This window comes from Gracilinanus agilis, chromosome 1 (assembly GCF_016433145.1).
Source record: "Gracilinanus agilis isolate LMUSP501 chromosome 1, AgileGrace, whole genome shotgun sequence".
NCBI classification, from domain to species: Eukaryota; Metazoa; Chordata; class Mammalia; order Didelphimorphia; family Didelphidae; genus Gracilinanus; species Gracilinanus agilis.
In genome coordinates, this window is record NC_058130.1 from 184,234,577 (window position 1) to 184,248,179 (window position 13,603).

The 13,603-nt window shown below is 34.9% G+C and overlaps 1 protein-coding gene across 2 annotated transcripts in view; it reads left to right on the forward strand.

Annotated features, from left to right (window-relative positions):
* The window catches only part of RRN3 (RRN3 homolog, RNA polymerase I transcription factor), a 36,475-nt gene extending 26,087 nt beyond the window's left edge, over positions 1-10,388 (forward strand). For both annotated transcript variants that reach the window (XM_044659210.1, XM_044659218.1), the window contains 4 exons: positions 3,280-3,388; positions 4,666-4,818; positions 8,364-8,451; positions 10,077-10,388. In XM_044659210.1, the coding sequence (XP_044515145.1) occupies positions 3,280-3,388; positions 4,666-4,818; positions 8,364-8,451; positions 10,077-10,238 (512 nt within the window). In that variant the 3' untranslated portion in view covers positions 10,239-10,388. The remainder of the gene's footprint in view (positions 1-3,279; positions 3,389-4,665; positions 4,819-8,363; positions 8,452-10,076) is intronic.
* The last annotated feature ends 3,215 nt before the right edge of the window (positions 10,389-13,603 follow it).

Sequence of the window (13,603 nt, forward strand, 5' to 3'; positions counted from 1 at the left end):
TTCCAATTTTACAGTTGAGGATACCAAGGCAAACAGATTAAGTGAGTTGCCCAAGGTCACACTTTTTATATCTCTAATATTTCCCAATGTGTGTCTTCCTTTCCAGAGTTCATTCTCTTGTAATAACGAATAAAACTTGTTAACAACACACACAGACACACACACACACACTTCATCCTTTTTTTTGTTGTTTTTGTATTAAAAATTATTTTCCTAATTACATGTAATAATTTTCAACATACATTTTCTAAAATTGTAAGATCCAAACTATCTCCCTCTTGCCCCCCTCCCCCCCCCATGTAATTTGATCTGGGCCTCACATGTTTTTTCTTTTCTTTTTTTTTAACCCATACCTTCCGTCTTAGAATCAATAATGAGTATTAATTCTAAAGAAGAAGAGTTGTAGGGGCTAGGCAGAGGGGGTTAAATGACTTGCCCAGGGTCATATAGCTAGGAAGTGTCTGAGGTCATATTTGAACCCAGGACCTCCCCTCTGAGCCTGACTCTCAATCCACTGAGGCAGCTGCCTCCCTCATATGTATTTTCATGCAAAACACACTTCCATGTTGGTCATTGTTATAAAAGCACACTCATACAAAACCAAAACCCCAAATTAAAAGTGAATGTAATAGGGGCAGCTGGGTCAGTGGATTGAGAGCCAGGCCTAGGGACGGGAGGTCCTAGGTTCAAATCTGGCCTCAGACACTTCCCAGCCGTGTGACCCTGGGCAAGTCACTTGACCCCCATTGCCTACCCTTACCACTCTTCTGCCTTGGAGCCAATACACAGTATTGACTCCAAGACAGAAGGTAAGGGTTTAAAAAAAAAAAAAGTGAATGCAGTGATGTGAAAGATAGTATGCTTTGATCTGCATCCTATTCTTAACAGTTCTTTCTCTGGGGGGGGGAATAGCATTCCCTGTCATGTCATTCAGTATTTAGTATAAGTATTCAGTGTAAGTATTGCTGAGCCAATTCTTTCACAGGTGATCATTGTACAATGTTCTCCTGGTTCTGCTTATTTCTCTCTTCATCAGTTCATGTAGATTTTTCCAGCTTTTTCTGAAATTTTGCTTATCATTTCTTATAGCACAATAGTATTACATCATCAGCATATGCCAAAATTTCTTTAGCCATTCCCCAACTAATGGACATTCCCCCCAAATTCCAATTTTGCTCCCACAAAAAGAGCTGTTTAAATATTTTTGTACAAGTGGGTCTTTTCTCCTTTTTTATGACCTCTTTGGGGTACAGACCAGTAGTGTTATTATAGGGTCAAAAGGTATGGACAATTTTATGGTCTTTTTGGCATAATTCCAAATTGCCCTCCAGAATGGTTGGATCAGTTCATAACTCCACCAAACAATACATTAGTGTCCAGTTTTGCCACATCCCTTCCTATCACTTTACTGTCGTATTGGCCAATTTGATAGGTGTGAGGTAGTACCTCAGCCTTGTTTTAATTTGCATTTCTCTAATCAAAAGTGATTTAGAACATTTTTCCATACGATTATTAATAGCTTTGATTTCTTCACTAGGATTGCATTTTTAATGATTCAATAAATCACTTGAATAGAGAATGACTTTTTTTGCAGTTCAGGTAATTTTCAGCATGTTGTTGGTTCTCATAATCTCTTATATTTTTCATTTTGTACCATTTAAATTCTGTGACACAAAATTATGGTTTATAAAACTGTGTCAACCTTACCTTGAGGCATTGTGGTATAATGAATAGAGAAGAGTTAACAAAATAGTCAAGCCTCAACTTTGACACATTCTTGGCTGTGTGACTCTGGGCAAGTCATTTAATGTCCTCATATAACTAATACTTATATGTTGCAAAGCAGGTGCCAGTCTGCATTGGCGAGGGAGTTTTCTCATTGCCAATTAGGTGTACCAGTGAAATCAGAGGTGCAATTAAGAAAAAAAATAACGCCTTACATTTGTATAGCACTTTACAATTTCCAGGGTACTTTCACATACAGTATCTTCATTTGATAATGAGACTGTAATTATATCTAATAGGACAAGCACAAAAAAGAGGCTATTATTTTGTGGTTAGCCAAGTGGTGCAGTGGATAGAATACCAGGCCTGGAGTCAGAAAGGCTTATATCTTCCTGAGTTCAGATTTGGCCCCAGACACTAGCGATGTGATCCTGGGTGAATCACTTAACCCCGTTTGCCTCAGTTTCTTTTTCTGACAAATGAGCTGGAGAAGAAAATGGCAAGCCACTTCAACATCTTTGCCAAGAAAACCCTAAATAGGTTTACAAAGGGTCAGATGCAATTGAAAAACAACTGAGGAAATTATTTTATGGTCTTTCTAAAGCAATGATGATGATGAACCTTTTAGAGAGCAAGTACCCAAACTGCAAACCCCACCCCTTTACATGTAAGCCCCCCACCTTTCCCCAGATAGGCTTATGGAGCTCTCATGGAGAGGGGGAGGGGAGCAGCCCCCTCTGGCATGCTCTGGTATGCATGTCATAGGTTGACCAATGTGACTCTAAATTATAAATGAAAATTTAAAAATAGAAATAGACTTTTCTTTTTTCTTTTTTACCCTTACTGTTTTAGTAACAGCTAAGACAGAAGAGCAAGGACTAGGCAAACATGGTTGAATGAGACTTGCCTAGGGTTACATGGCTAGGATGAGTCTAAGACTATATTTGAATCCAGGTCCTTCAGGACCTCTATATCCACTGTCCTACCTGTTTGCTCCTCAGAAACAGACTTTCAAAATATCTTTATGAGTAAGAAAATTAAACATTTTGCTTATGTATAATCCATCTATGTAAAAATGAATTAAAAACAGTTAAAATTCTCATATAAGAAAGAAAAACATTATCAGTGGCTTTGGTCTTTTTTTAAAAAGCCCAAACTTGTCCATTTTACTTAAGTGTGAAAAATTATTTTGACAATTTGACAAAAATCTTGGAAGTTTTTTTAAGCTATTATATCAATTTGAGGGTTTTCTAGACTTTTAATGTCAGTTAAGCAGATGCATATTTATAGATCTGGAACTATCCTTAGAAGTCATCTAGTTCAAATTTCATTTTATAGCTGAGGTAAATGAGGCCCATGGAGTTTTAATCATCCAGGAGCCAAAACTTAGGTCTTCGTACTCTAGATCTATCTCTTCTTATAACTTTTTTTTTGTGCCAGTACCTGACATTTAATCCTTAGTCTTCAGAAATAAAATGAACATTTATTTCTAGCTTTGAATTTTGTATCTGTTCTTACAACTGTTAATTGAGCTTTTTTTTTTTTTAAACAAAGGATTGGCATATCTACAGAGTTTAAATTTTGAGCGCATAGTTATGTCTCAGCTGAATCCCTTAAAGATTTGCCTCCCTTCTGTTGTTAACTTATTTGCTGCCATTACAAGGTAAGTTGTTTGGACATTATTTTAAAAATTGGGGGTATTTAGATTTAATTTTTTGTTATTTGAGATCTTATTTTTAAGGTTTAAATTTTTTTTCCTGATTATATATAAAAACAATTTTTAACATTCATTAAAAAATTTTTTTTGAGTTTGAAATTCTCTCCCTTCCCCTCCTCATCCTTGAGAAGGCAAGCAATTTTATATTGGTTATATATGTGTACTCATGTAAAACATTTCTACATTAGTCACATTGTGAAAGAAATTACAAACCTTCTCACGCCCACCAAAAACAAAAAACCCCAAAGTTTTAAAAAAAGTAAGCTTCAATCTGCATTCTAGTTCTTTTCTCTGGAACATTTTCCATCATAACTCCTTTGGCTTGGATCATCGTATTGTGAGAATAACTTAAGTCATTCACAGTTGATCATTTTACAGTATTGCTATTATTATAGTATATACAGTTTTCTTCTGGTTCTTCTCACTTTACTTTTCATCAGTTCATGTAAGTTTTTCCAGGCTTTCTCTGAAAGCATCTTGCGTGCCATTTTTTATATAGTACAATAGTATTCTATCACAATCATATATAATTTTCATTTTAGATCAGCTCGCCAGTCATTTGATATCTACCATATTCTAGACACAGAGGGAACAAAATTCCATATACTAAAATAGTTACTTTCCACTGAGAGGATACAATGTGCACAAATAAATAAGACTAATAACTTGGATGAATTAAGAAAGACTTCTGTCCTAGGGTTGTTGGGAAGATGAGATAATTTGAAAATGTTTGACATAGGACTTGGCACATACTAAGTGCTATATAAATGTTAGATTTTATAATCAAAGGTTTCAGGAAGTGGAAAGGGAACAAATACTGTTATGTGCCATGTACGTAACATTATCTCATGTAATCTTCACTGTAATCCTGGGATGTGGTTACTAACCTATCTCTGTATATATTATAGAAACTCAAGGAATTAAGATTTTGTTACTAGTTTTACATTCCAAACCAATTAAACCTTATAATAGTTCAGATTATATGAAAAATACATTTAACTTTTCTTCTTTTTTTAACTTACATATATGAAGTGAGCACTTAAGTATAAAGGAAAATTTAAATTTATACATGTTTTCAAATGAATTTTTCTCGTTGTACTATATTTTAGTATACTATAGCATTATGCGGTAAATAAAACTCAATTTTCTACTATCCTTTGAACTCTAAAGGACAGATAGAATAATTCTCTTATGCTAACAAATATATTTGTAACTTTCTGAAGGAAATACCAGTTAGTGTTTTGTTACACTATTATTGAGAGGAACAACCGACAAATGCTTCCAGTTCTTAGAAATACTACAGGAGGTGGCTCAGTACAGACTTGTACCAATCCACTTGACACATTCTTTCCTTTTGATCCTTGTGTTCTCAAGAGGTAAGCTCTTGTTTTAAAATTTGAAGTTTAAGTGGAATAAATGCTTGTAATTTTTGGGACAAAATTCATCTTTTAAAGTTTATATTTTTAAAAAATGTTTAATGCTTTTCTATTTTAAACCTTGAATGCAGAGGCTGTGAGTATTGATGTGAATATGAATTTATTTATATGAAGCTTTCACTGTTTATAAAGTGCTTTCTTAATAACCCTCCTGATAAAAACTATTCTCCTTTTACAATTAAGGAAACTGAAGTTTAAAGAGATTATTTTTCTGCAGGGCTATAACTAGTGCACAACTAGTTAATGTCAAAAGTTCAAACTTAAATTTAAGTAAGCTGCCTGGTGCCTAAATCAAATTCTTACTCTTCTTTTTTCATTCTTCTTGTTTTGTGCCACTGGTACCTCACCAAGAATTTTTGCACATAGTAGACACTTCAGAGATATCTGTTTAATCTTAATTTCTTAGGCTTTGTTTCTTCTAATAAGTAAATTTGAAATAAATTCCTCAAAACTATTAACTGACTTTTTTTTTTTAAACCCTTGTACTTCAGTGTATTGTCTCATAGGTGGAAGATTGGTAAGGGTGGGCAATGGGGGTCAAGTGACTTGCCCAGGGTCACATAGCTGGGAAATGGCTGAGGCCGGGTTTGAACCCAAGACCTCCTGTCTCTAGGCCTGACTCTCACTCCACTGAGCTACCCAGCTGCCCCTATTAACTGACTTTTAAAGAAATTATTGCATCCTTGTTTCAGAGTACTTTTAGAATTCATTTACTTACTTTGGCCAGATCTAGTCATTTAAAAATTCTTACCTTTGGGCTTTAGGGAATCACTTGCCTTCAGATTTGTTTATTCTCTTTAATGCTCACTCGAGGAGATTGGGATATGTGGGTTCCTGCTGCCACTGTTGAAAATATCTCCTGAACCAGATGGTTATTGAATTTTATATGACCCGAGATAATTTTCTGTGAGCCTCCCTATGGTAGAAAAGGATGAGTCTTATGTAGTAAATGTTCCACAGTAAGTTCTTATGTTGGTCATTAACCATACCATATGTGGGTACATATCCTTTTTTTTTTTTTAATTTAGTAGTAAGTGCCCTGGATTTGGATGTAAACAACCTGTCTTTTAACATTTTGAATCCTTTCGCTTGTTGAGTTACATGACCTCCCTTAACTTCAGTTTCCTCATTAAAAAGAGACTATGCCTTCAGTTTTGAAGGTCAAATGACATGATGCATTTGAAAGCACTTTGGAAATTGTAATAAGTTCTGATTAAATTTTCTTAAGTTAGTTTATTTTTCCTTTTCCTATTTGTAAGTACTCTAGGAAAATTTACATTTTACTTTAAGAATGATGTTATTTAGGGGCAGCTGGGTAGCTCATTGTATAGATAGCCAGGCCTAGAGACAGGAGATCCTAGGTTCAAATCTGGCCCTCAGACACTTAACTGTGTGACCCTGGGCAAGTCACTTGACTTCCATTCCCAGCCCTTACTGCTCCTCTGCCTTGGAGCCAGTACACAATATTGATTCTAAGATGGAAGGTAGGGATTTAAAAAAAAAAAAAAAAGATGTTATTTTTAGTACCTTCCTATGAAGCACTTGATAGCTATATAGAAAAAATAACCAAGGTTTTTCTACCTTAAGTGTATTTTTCATCTTAATCAGAGCCTTTAAAAAAAAAAAAAACCTTTACTTTTTGTTTTACAGTTGACTCTAAGACAGAGGAAGGACAGGGCTAGGCAACTGGGGCTAAGTGACTTGCCTGGGGTCACATAAATACAAAGTGTCTGAGATCAAATTCGAATCCAGGTCCTACTGACTCCAGGCTTGAAGCTCTATCCACTATACTATCTACCTGCCCCTAGAACCTAGTGTAGTTAAAAAAAAAAATCCTTAGAAAAACAGTTGTCTTCCTTTAAATACTATTCATTTTACTGAATACCTCTTTTGCTTGTTCATTTCTGTATAGGACAAATAGGGTTCAGATATTCTGATTCTAATAAACCATTGCTAGCTGTAACGTCTTTTTTATATATGAAAAACAGCATATACTTTCTATGAGCTCCTTATTATTATCTAACTTATATCTTGGAATCCTTTCTTGGGTTCTGGGACTCCAAACCTTAGATGAATGAATTCTTCTTAATTTCATTTTTTTTTTTTTAATTTTAAACCCTTAACTTCTGTGTATTGACTTATAGGTGGAAGAGTGGTAAGGGTGGGCAATGGGGGTCAAGTGACTTGCCCAGGCTCACACAGCTGGGAAATGTCTGAGGCCGGGTTTGAACCTAGGACCTCCCGTCTCTAGGCCTGGCTCTCAATCCACTGAACTACCCAGCTGCCCCTCTTAATTTCATTTTCTATCTAATAAGAGGCTCTATTATGTAAAACACATACACATTACTTAATAATTTTCCTAACAGAACCTAAAGAAGTAATAGCAGCACAAAAAAAGCTGTAACAACATTCAGCTTTTTTCCTCTTTGTATCTAAACTCAAAAGTATTGAGACAATTTAACTTGAAAACGAGAAGCATTTTTTGAATGATAGGAGTACATTGTTCTTTTCCATTGCTAGAAAATGTTAAATGTAATCTTGAAAGTTTGAAATCTCATTCATTATGTTTATTAATTTTTATGGATATATTTTGTTTTTATGTCGCCTAAATTAGTCCCAGCATTCCTTCTGTTTCCCAGAGAGCCTATTTAAGATAATAAATGAGGGGGGGAAATGGCAAAATTCATCAATACATCAGTGGCTAAAAAATATGTGTAATTGTTTCACACCTGTAGATTTCCTACCTCTGAAGATGAGTGGGGTTAATGTGTCTACTCTTACCTCTTTTTTTGGGCTGTGCGACTTTTTCTGTGTAATTTTGCAATATTTACTCTTGGTTGTTTGTGGGGGGTTGTTCTATTTATAATTGTATATATTGTTTTCTTGTCTCTGCTTATCACATTCATTAACATTTTTTTTTAGCCATTCCCCAATTGATAGGCATCTACTTTGCTTTCCAGTTCTTTGCTGTCACTAAAAATACTAATATTTTACAATATATGAAACTTTTCTTTCTGTCTATGACCTCTTTGGCATATATTCCTAAACGTGGAAACTCCTGGACAAAGGGCATAGGTATTTTAGTCAATTTCTTAGCATAATTCCAAATCACTTTTCTAGCAAGGTTGGATCAATTCAATAATGTCTATCAATAGTAAGTTAAATATTTTTGTTTTTTCATAGCCCTTTCAACATTGACTGTTCCTATCTTTAACAACTTGTTGAGAATGAGGTGAAATCTCAAAATTGTTTGTTTTCATTTCTCATTATTAGTGGTTTGGAGCGGTTTTTCTTATGATTGTGGTTTGCAGTTCTTTTGAGAAGTGTTTTTTCATGTTCATGACCATTTTTCCTTTGAGAGTATGGTTCTTGGTCTTACATATTTGTGCTTCTCCTTCATACATCCTGGATAACAGACCCTGTATCAGAGATACTTGACACAAATATTTTGAAATATTTAAATCACTAATAATTTTTGTTAATAGGTCCAAAAAAATCATTGATCCTATTTATCAGTCATGGGAAGATTTGAGTGCTGAAGAGCTGCAGGAGTTTAAGAAACCTGTTGAAAAGGTAATATTCTGATTTACCATTTACTTGTAATTATCAATATTTATAGTCTTAAGTATATGATAAACTAGCAATTATTAACAAATTATTTTATTGGGCATTTTGCATTTTAAGTTTATTGCTGTTTTTACAAAATCCTTTGATGGAAATTTGTTATCAGAATTTGATGTATTGAACCTGTTTTTATCCACTGATTGTGAGGAAATGGAAGGTTATAAATAAGATGTGAACACAAATACATTTCTTATAGTTTTTATTATTGTAAAAATCGCCTAACTTCCCTTTGTAGTCCAGTTATGCTAATGTTGACATTTGTGCCAGCAGTTAGGTAAATTAATCCTTTGGTCATTTAGAAATAATCTAATGAAGGGATAAATCAATAGGCAGTCCTAAAACGTATTATCACAGAAGTTGATCATCCTATAAAGTCATTCTTCTGTATTTTCATAGCTTTAACTTTCCTGCCTTTTCTTAGAGCCTTCATTTACATTAGGAACCTGAGTCAATATACTTCAAAGAATCTGAGATCTTGTTAATATAAATATTTCTTCCATTGGTGCTAATTAAAATCTGACCCTGTTGTCCAGTTTCTCTTTCTCTTCCCATTCCTCTTCTAGACTTTTTAAATTTCCCATTTATTAGAGCAGCAGTCAGGTTTTCCATTTGTTATTCCTTGATCCTCTCCATACATTTGACCCACCTTCTTTTCTCATCATATGCTTCCTTGATGACATGCCTTATGCCACTGCTACTGCATAAGTTATCCTTGGAAATATGCTACAGCCTACTTGTTCCTACCATATGTCTTTTTCTATCGAGTCATTTACAACTTTGATTCAAAACCATATGTTCTCTTCTGGAGAATGTTTTCAAAAGAAGAGGTTTTTTACACTTGGGATTGTTAAAAGCATTATGCAGTCTCCCAGACACAATCCAATCTTGTTTTCTTCCTCCTGTTAAATACTAGACTCTTAACTTCAGCGCTTGTCTCAGACATATGTACTTATGTAGAATATAATAGGGCCATCTACCTGTATGTCATGATCTGGACAATAGGCATTTTTCATTCATTTAGTTTTTCCTATAAAGCATTAAATCCATGTCTTCTGACCAATATATTTGTAGTATTGTGAGCTTGAAAGAACCCATGAAACAAAATATATTATTATCTCTCTTTATGCATCTTCTTGTTGTAAAAGACTATATTTTGGGAAATTTGAATTTTGACTTTGGTTTCTTTTAGGGTCTTTTTGACTTGGTCATTTAATTAGCTTTAAAAAAAAAGGTTAAAACTTCTTTTCTGTCTTCAAATCAATACCAATATTGGTTCTAAGGCAGAACAGCAGTAAGGGATTGGTGATTGGGGTTAATTGACTTGCTCAGGGTCACACAGCTAGGAAATGTTTGAGGCCAGAGTTGAACTGAAGACCTATCTCCAGGTCTGAGTCTATCCACCAAGCCATTTAATTACCTTTTAATGAGAGAAATTTCTAAATTACTTGTATGTTTTCTCCTTTTTCTATAGTGATTGCTTAGTATTAAATTCCTTAGGTTGCTTTTAAAAAAATTATAACTTTTTTTGGAGAGATATTTAAAGTTTTATTTGTGTTTTCTCCTTTTTTATACAGGGAACAATAGAAGATGAAGATGATGACTTTTTAAAGGGTGAAGTGCCACAGAATGACAGTTTGGTTGGAATTACACCAAGTTCTTTTGAGTCAAGTTTTCGGAGCCCATCAAGCAGTGTAGGGTCCCCACAGGTCACATATATATTGGACCAGCCTCTCTGACAAGAATGAATGAATGACTGAAGAGACTTTTCCCCCTAAAAAACCAAACAAAACACAAACTTGAATACCAAGTTTCATAGGTTATGGAAATTGAACTTAATTCAAACCACTGACATACCTCAGGTATCCTGGTTTCAAGTTAAATTTTAAATGTTTTCCAGACTGATGAATTTTTTTAGTATAAGTTATAGAAAAAGTTAAATGAATATCATGTGCAATATTTTATAATATAGTTTATTATTGTAATTTTGCAGACACTTTTCATTTGATGTATAAAACTTTTATATGTTACATATTTTATAATGTAATTATTACGAAAGTTCTACTGCAGATATAATCCCATTTTATTTAATAGCATTTTAACATAGACTTCTGCTTTTGATGCCATTTTCATATCTCGGTGATGGCCTCACAGTTCCAGTGTTTTGTTGATGTGGTTTCAACAAAACATTCTATGTAACGGATTCTTTCATAAGTCATTATTCATATGTCAGGTCAGTCTGTGTAAAAAGAACATTTTTGCTTTGGTCCAGTATTTATTTACTGAGATCCATTATGCTTGGGTCTTAGTTTAGTGGAAATAATAGGGAAAGAGGGAGGTTGTTGAAAATATTCTGGGATAGTAAAAGCAGGAGAAGGGGTCAGAGGATACCGCTGGATTTAGTCTTGTGGGTTGAGGAGAGAATGGTAGAGCTAGCAGAATTTTCTTGCTTTATTTAAAGCAAACAATCAGGTTAAAAAAATTCACTCTACAGAAATGGTATTAGTAGGTCTCCATTTGGATGAAATTAAGATTTACAAAACTAGTTTTGATATCTTTTCAAATCTGTTAACATGGAGGTTTACCTGTATGTTTTTCAGGACTGTTATTTTTGAAACAGTACTGCTGATTTAGAATAGTGTTAGAACTAACTAGTTTTGGATAAACATATGGCAGTGATATATGTACACATAGTGATATTCAGTATCTAAAATTGAAAGAAAAATATTTCCATGTCGCTAATTTAACCTCTTAAGTTATGAAGATTTGTTAGAACAAAAATGAGATGATTATTTGAATTGTTATAGATCATATTTTTAGAGGTTATTATCAACTGACCATACCATGTCTTCCTTGTAATGCTGTCTTTGGAGTTGGTGCTGATGGAACAATTTAGAGATGAAAGCATTTTACAAAAAAGAACCTTTTGGGCTATACCTAAATTCCCACTGATATGAGACAGTTCAGCCTTCCTGTGAATTCTGTAGGGTAATAATTAGTGTCTTTCTAATACTTATGTATTTTATCTTAGTTTCTTTTGAGATATTTTTTTCCTTGTGAGGATATAAAAATATTACATCTGTTTTTCTGTTGTTTAATTTGTCAATGAAACAAATGATTTCTTTGCTCATAAAATTTTACAGTTTACTAGTTTTTTTTAATACCTTTTCAAATATATTAATATGGCATTTAGCCTAAAGGAAGAAATCCAGTGCTTTGGTGACATGTGCATATGAAAAGGAGAATTTCATATCTTGAATTGTGGATGGCCACTGTTCTCTTCAAAGAAGGGGTGCCCGAATAGAATTATATCTGCCTCTCTAAATATTGCTAGTCTAGGTGAAAATATTTTTTGTTCAAGCTGGATTCTTAGTCACTATCTCTTAACAGAGAGTACTTGAAGCTATAGCTGAAGGCTTGACTTCCTTTCTACTAAATGTCAGTTATATAAACACCATCACAGCTAGTAAATAAAAAATAAAGCCATTTATCCAAGCCAATAGCAAATAAAAATCCAAAATTAGTTTAGAATGCGCTGGATGCGGGGAGATGGGGAGGGGGCCAAGAAACAGAAGGGGAAAGGGAGAAAGTGACATTTCTTGTTTTTTTTTCCTGAAAGTCTCAAACTTTTTTTCTCTAAACAACCAGGACCTCTGTTCTAGGTTCTCACCACCTTTACCTCTCTCTCTGGTGTATGGATCATAGAGTAATTATCCTTTCCTTCTCTTCCAATGAGATGAGCCTTTTGCAAAAAGGCTTGAGCCCCAGGTTACACTGGAAAAAGGGGGTTTAGTGTGTGCAGAGGCAGAAAGGATAAGGTAAGTTTATAGGACTATAGCTTTACTGCTGGAAAGGAACCTTGGAACATCTAGTCCAACTCATTATACAGACAAATTGATGCACATTTTGACTTGCCCAAGTTTGCAGATATGAAGTGACAGGTAGAATTTGACCCCAAATCCTCTGACCTGAGCCAGTATTCTACAGTATCTTGCTGATTTATTCTCTTAAATAGAGATTGATAAGTATTTGAAGGAGGAATAAAGTATAATAAAGCTGGTAAATGAGATCGAGGTCAAACTGTGGAGGGTAGAATCCATCAGCCTGTAAACAAAGTTTTAACAGCTCATCCCCTGCCACCCAAGATCCCATTGGAAGAAGCAGACAACTAAAGGAAGCTCCTCATCAATCCAAGGCTGTAGCATGCCCAGATCCTTCTAGGCTCTTCCCTTCCCAACATTGAAAGACTCCCTTTCCAGGCTTGTGGTATCAAAGTAGGCATGGCCACTCAGGGCTTCAAAGAATTGGGAGTTGTGAACTACAAACCTCCTGGTGATATGGCAGACTACCACAAGGCCTGACATCTGTCTTGCTGCTAACCCTCCAGTTAAAAATGTGAACTCCTTCGAAGGAGGTTTGTTGGAATAAAAATGGAAAAAAAATTCAAGCACTATACCGTGGTTGACAAATGATGGCTTCTTAATAAATGCCCATTTTACTCTGTTCACTGAATGTCAGGCTGAGTAGCCTTATGTTGGGTAAGCTTCTGAAAAATTTTGAGGAAAAGAATGACAGGTTAGAGGAGCTGTGTAGTATTAGGGGAAGGACTGAGTTCAAATCTTGGCTCTACTTACTAATGTGACCAGGGCAAACCACTAACACTGTCAGTTTTAATATCTCCCCGAGATACAGATGAACTCTGAGGTCCCTTCCAATTTTAAATCTAACAAGAAGGTTATTCTCTATTCTGTCACTGTTTTGGTCAAAGAAGGGACCAGTTTATGTTAATGCAACAAGGGTGATGGCAATGGCAGTAAGAAAAAGAAGGAATTGAATGAGAGGGTTGTTTCAAAGATATAATTATCAGGACTTGGCAATCTGATATTGGGATTGGCAAAGTTTATAACCCAGAAGGTAGGGGGTGGGGTGGGGAGGGAGCATGGAAAAAAGCAGTGGGTAGGCAGGCAGCAAACAAAAAGACAGCACCAGCCCACTAGAGCTTACCTTCTAACAGGAACACTACAAAAGGGAGCTGAAAAGGGAGGAGGGGAGGAGAAAGTGCCTCTTCCTGGAGGCATAGTGGAGATGTTCTCAAAGAAGCACA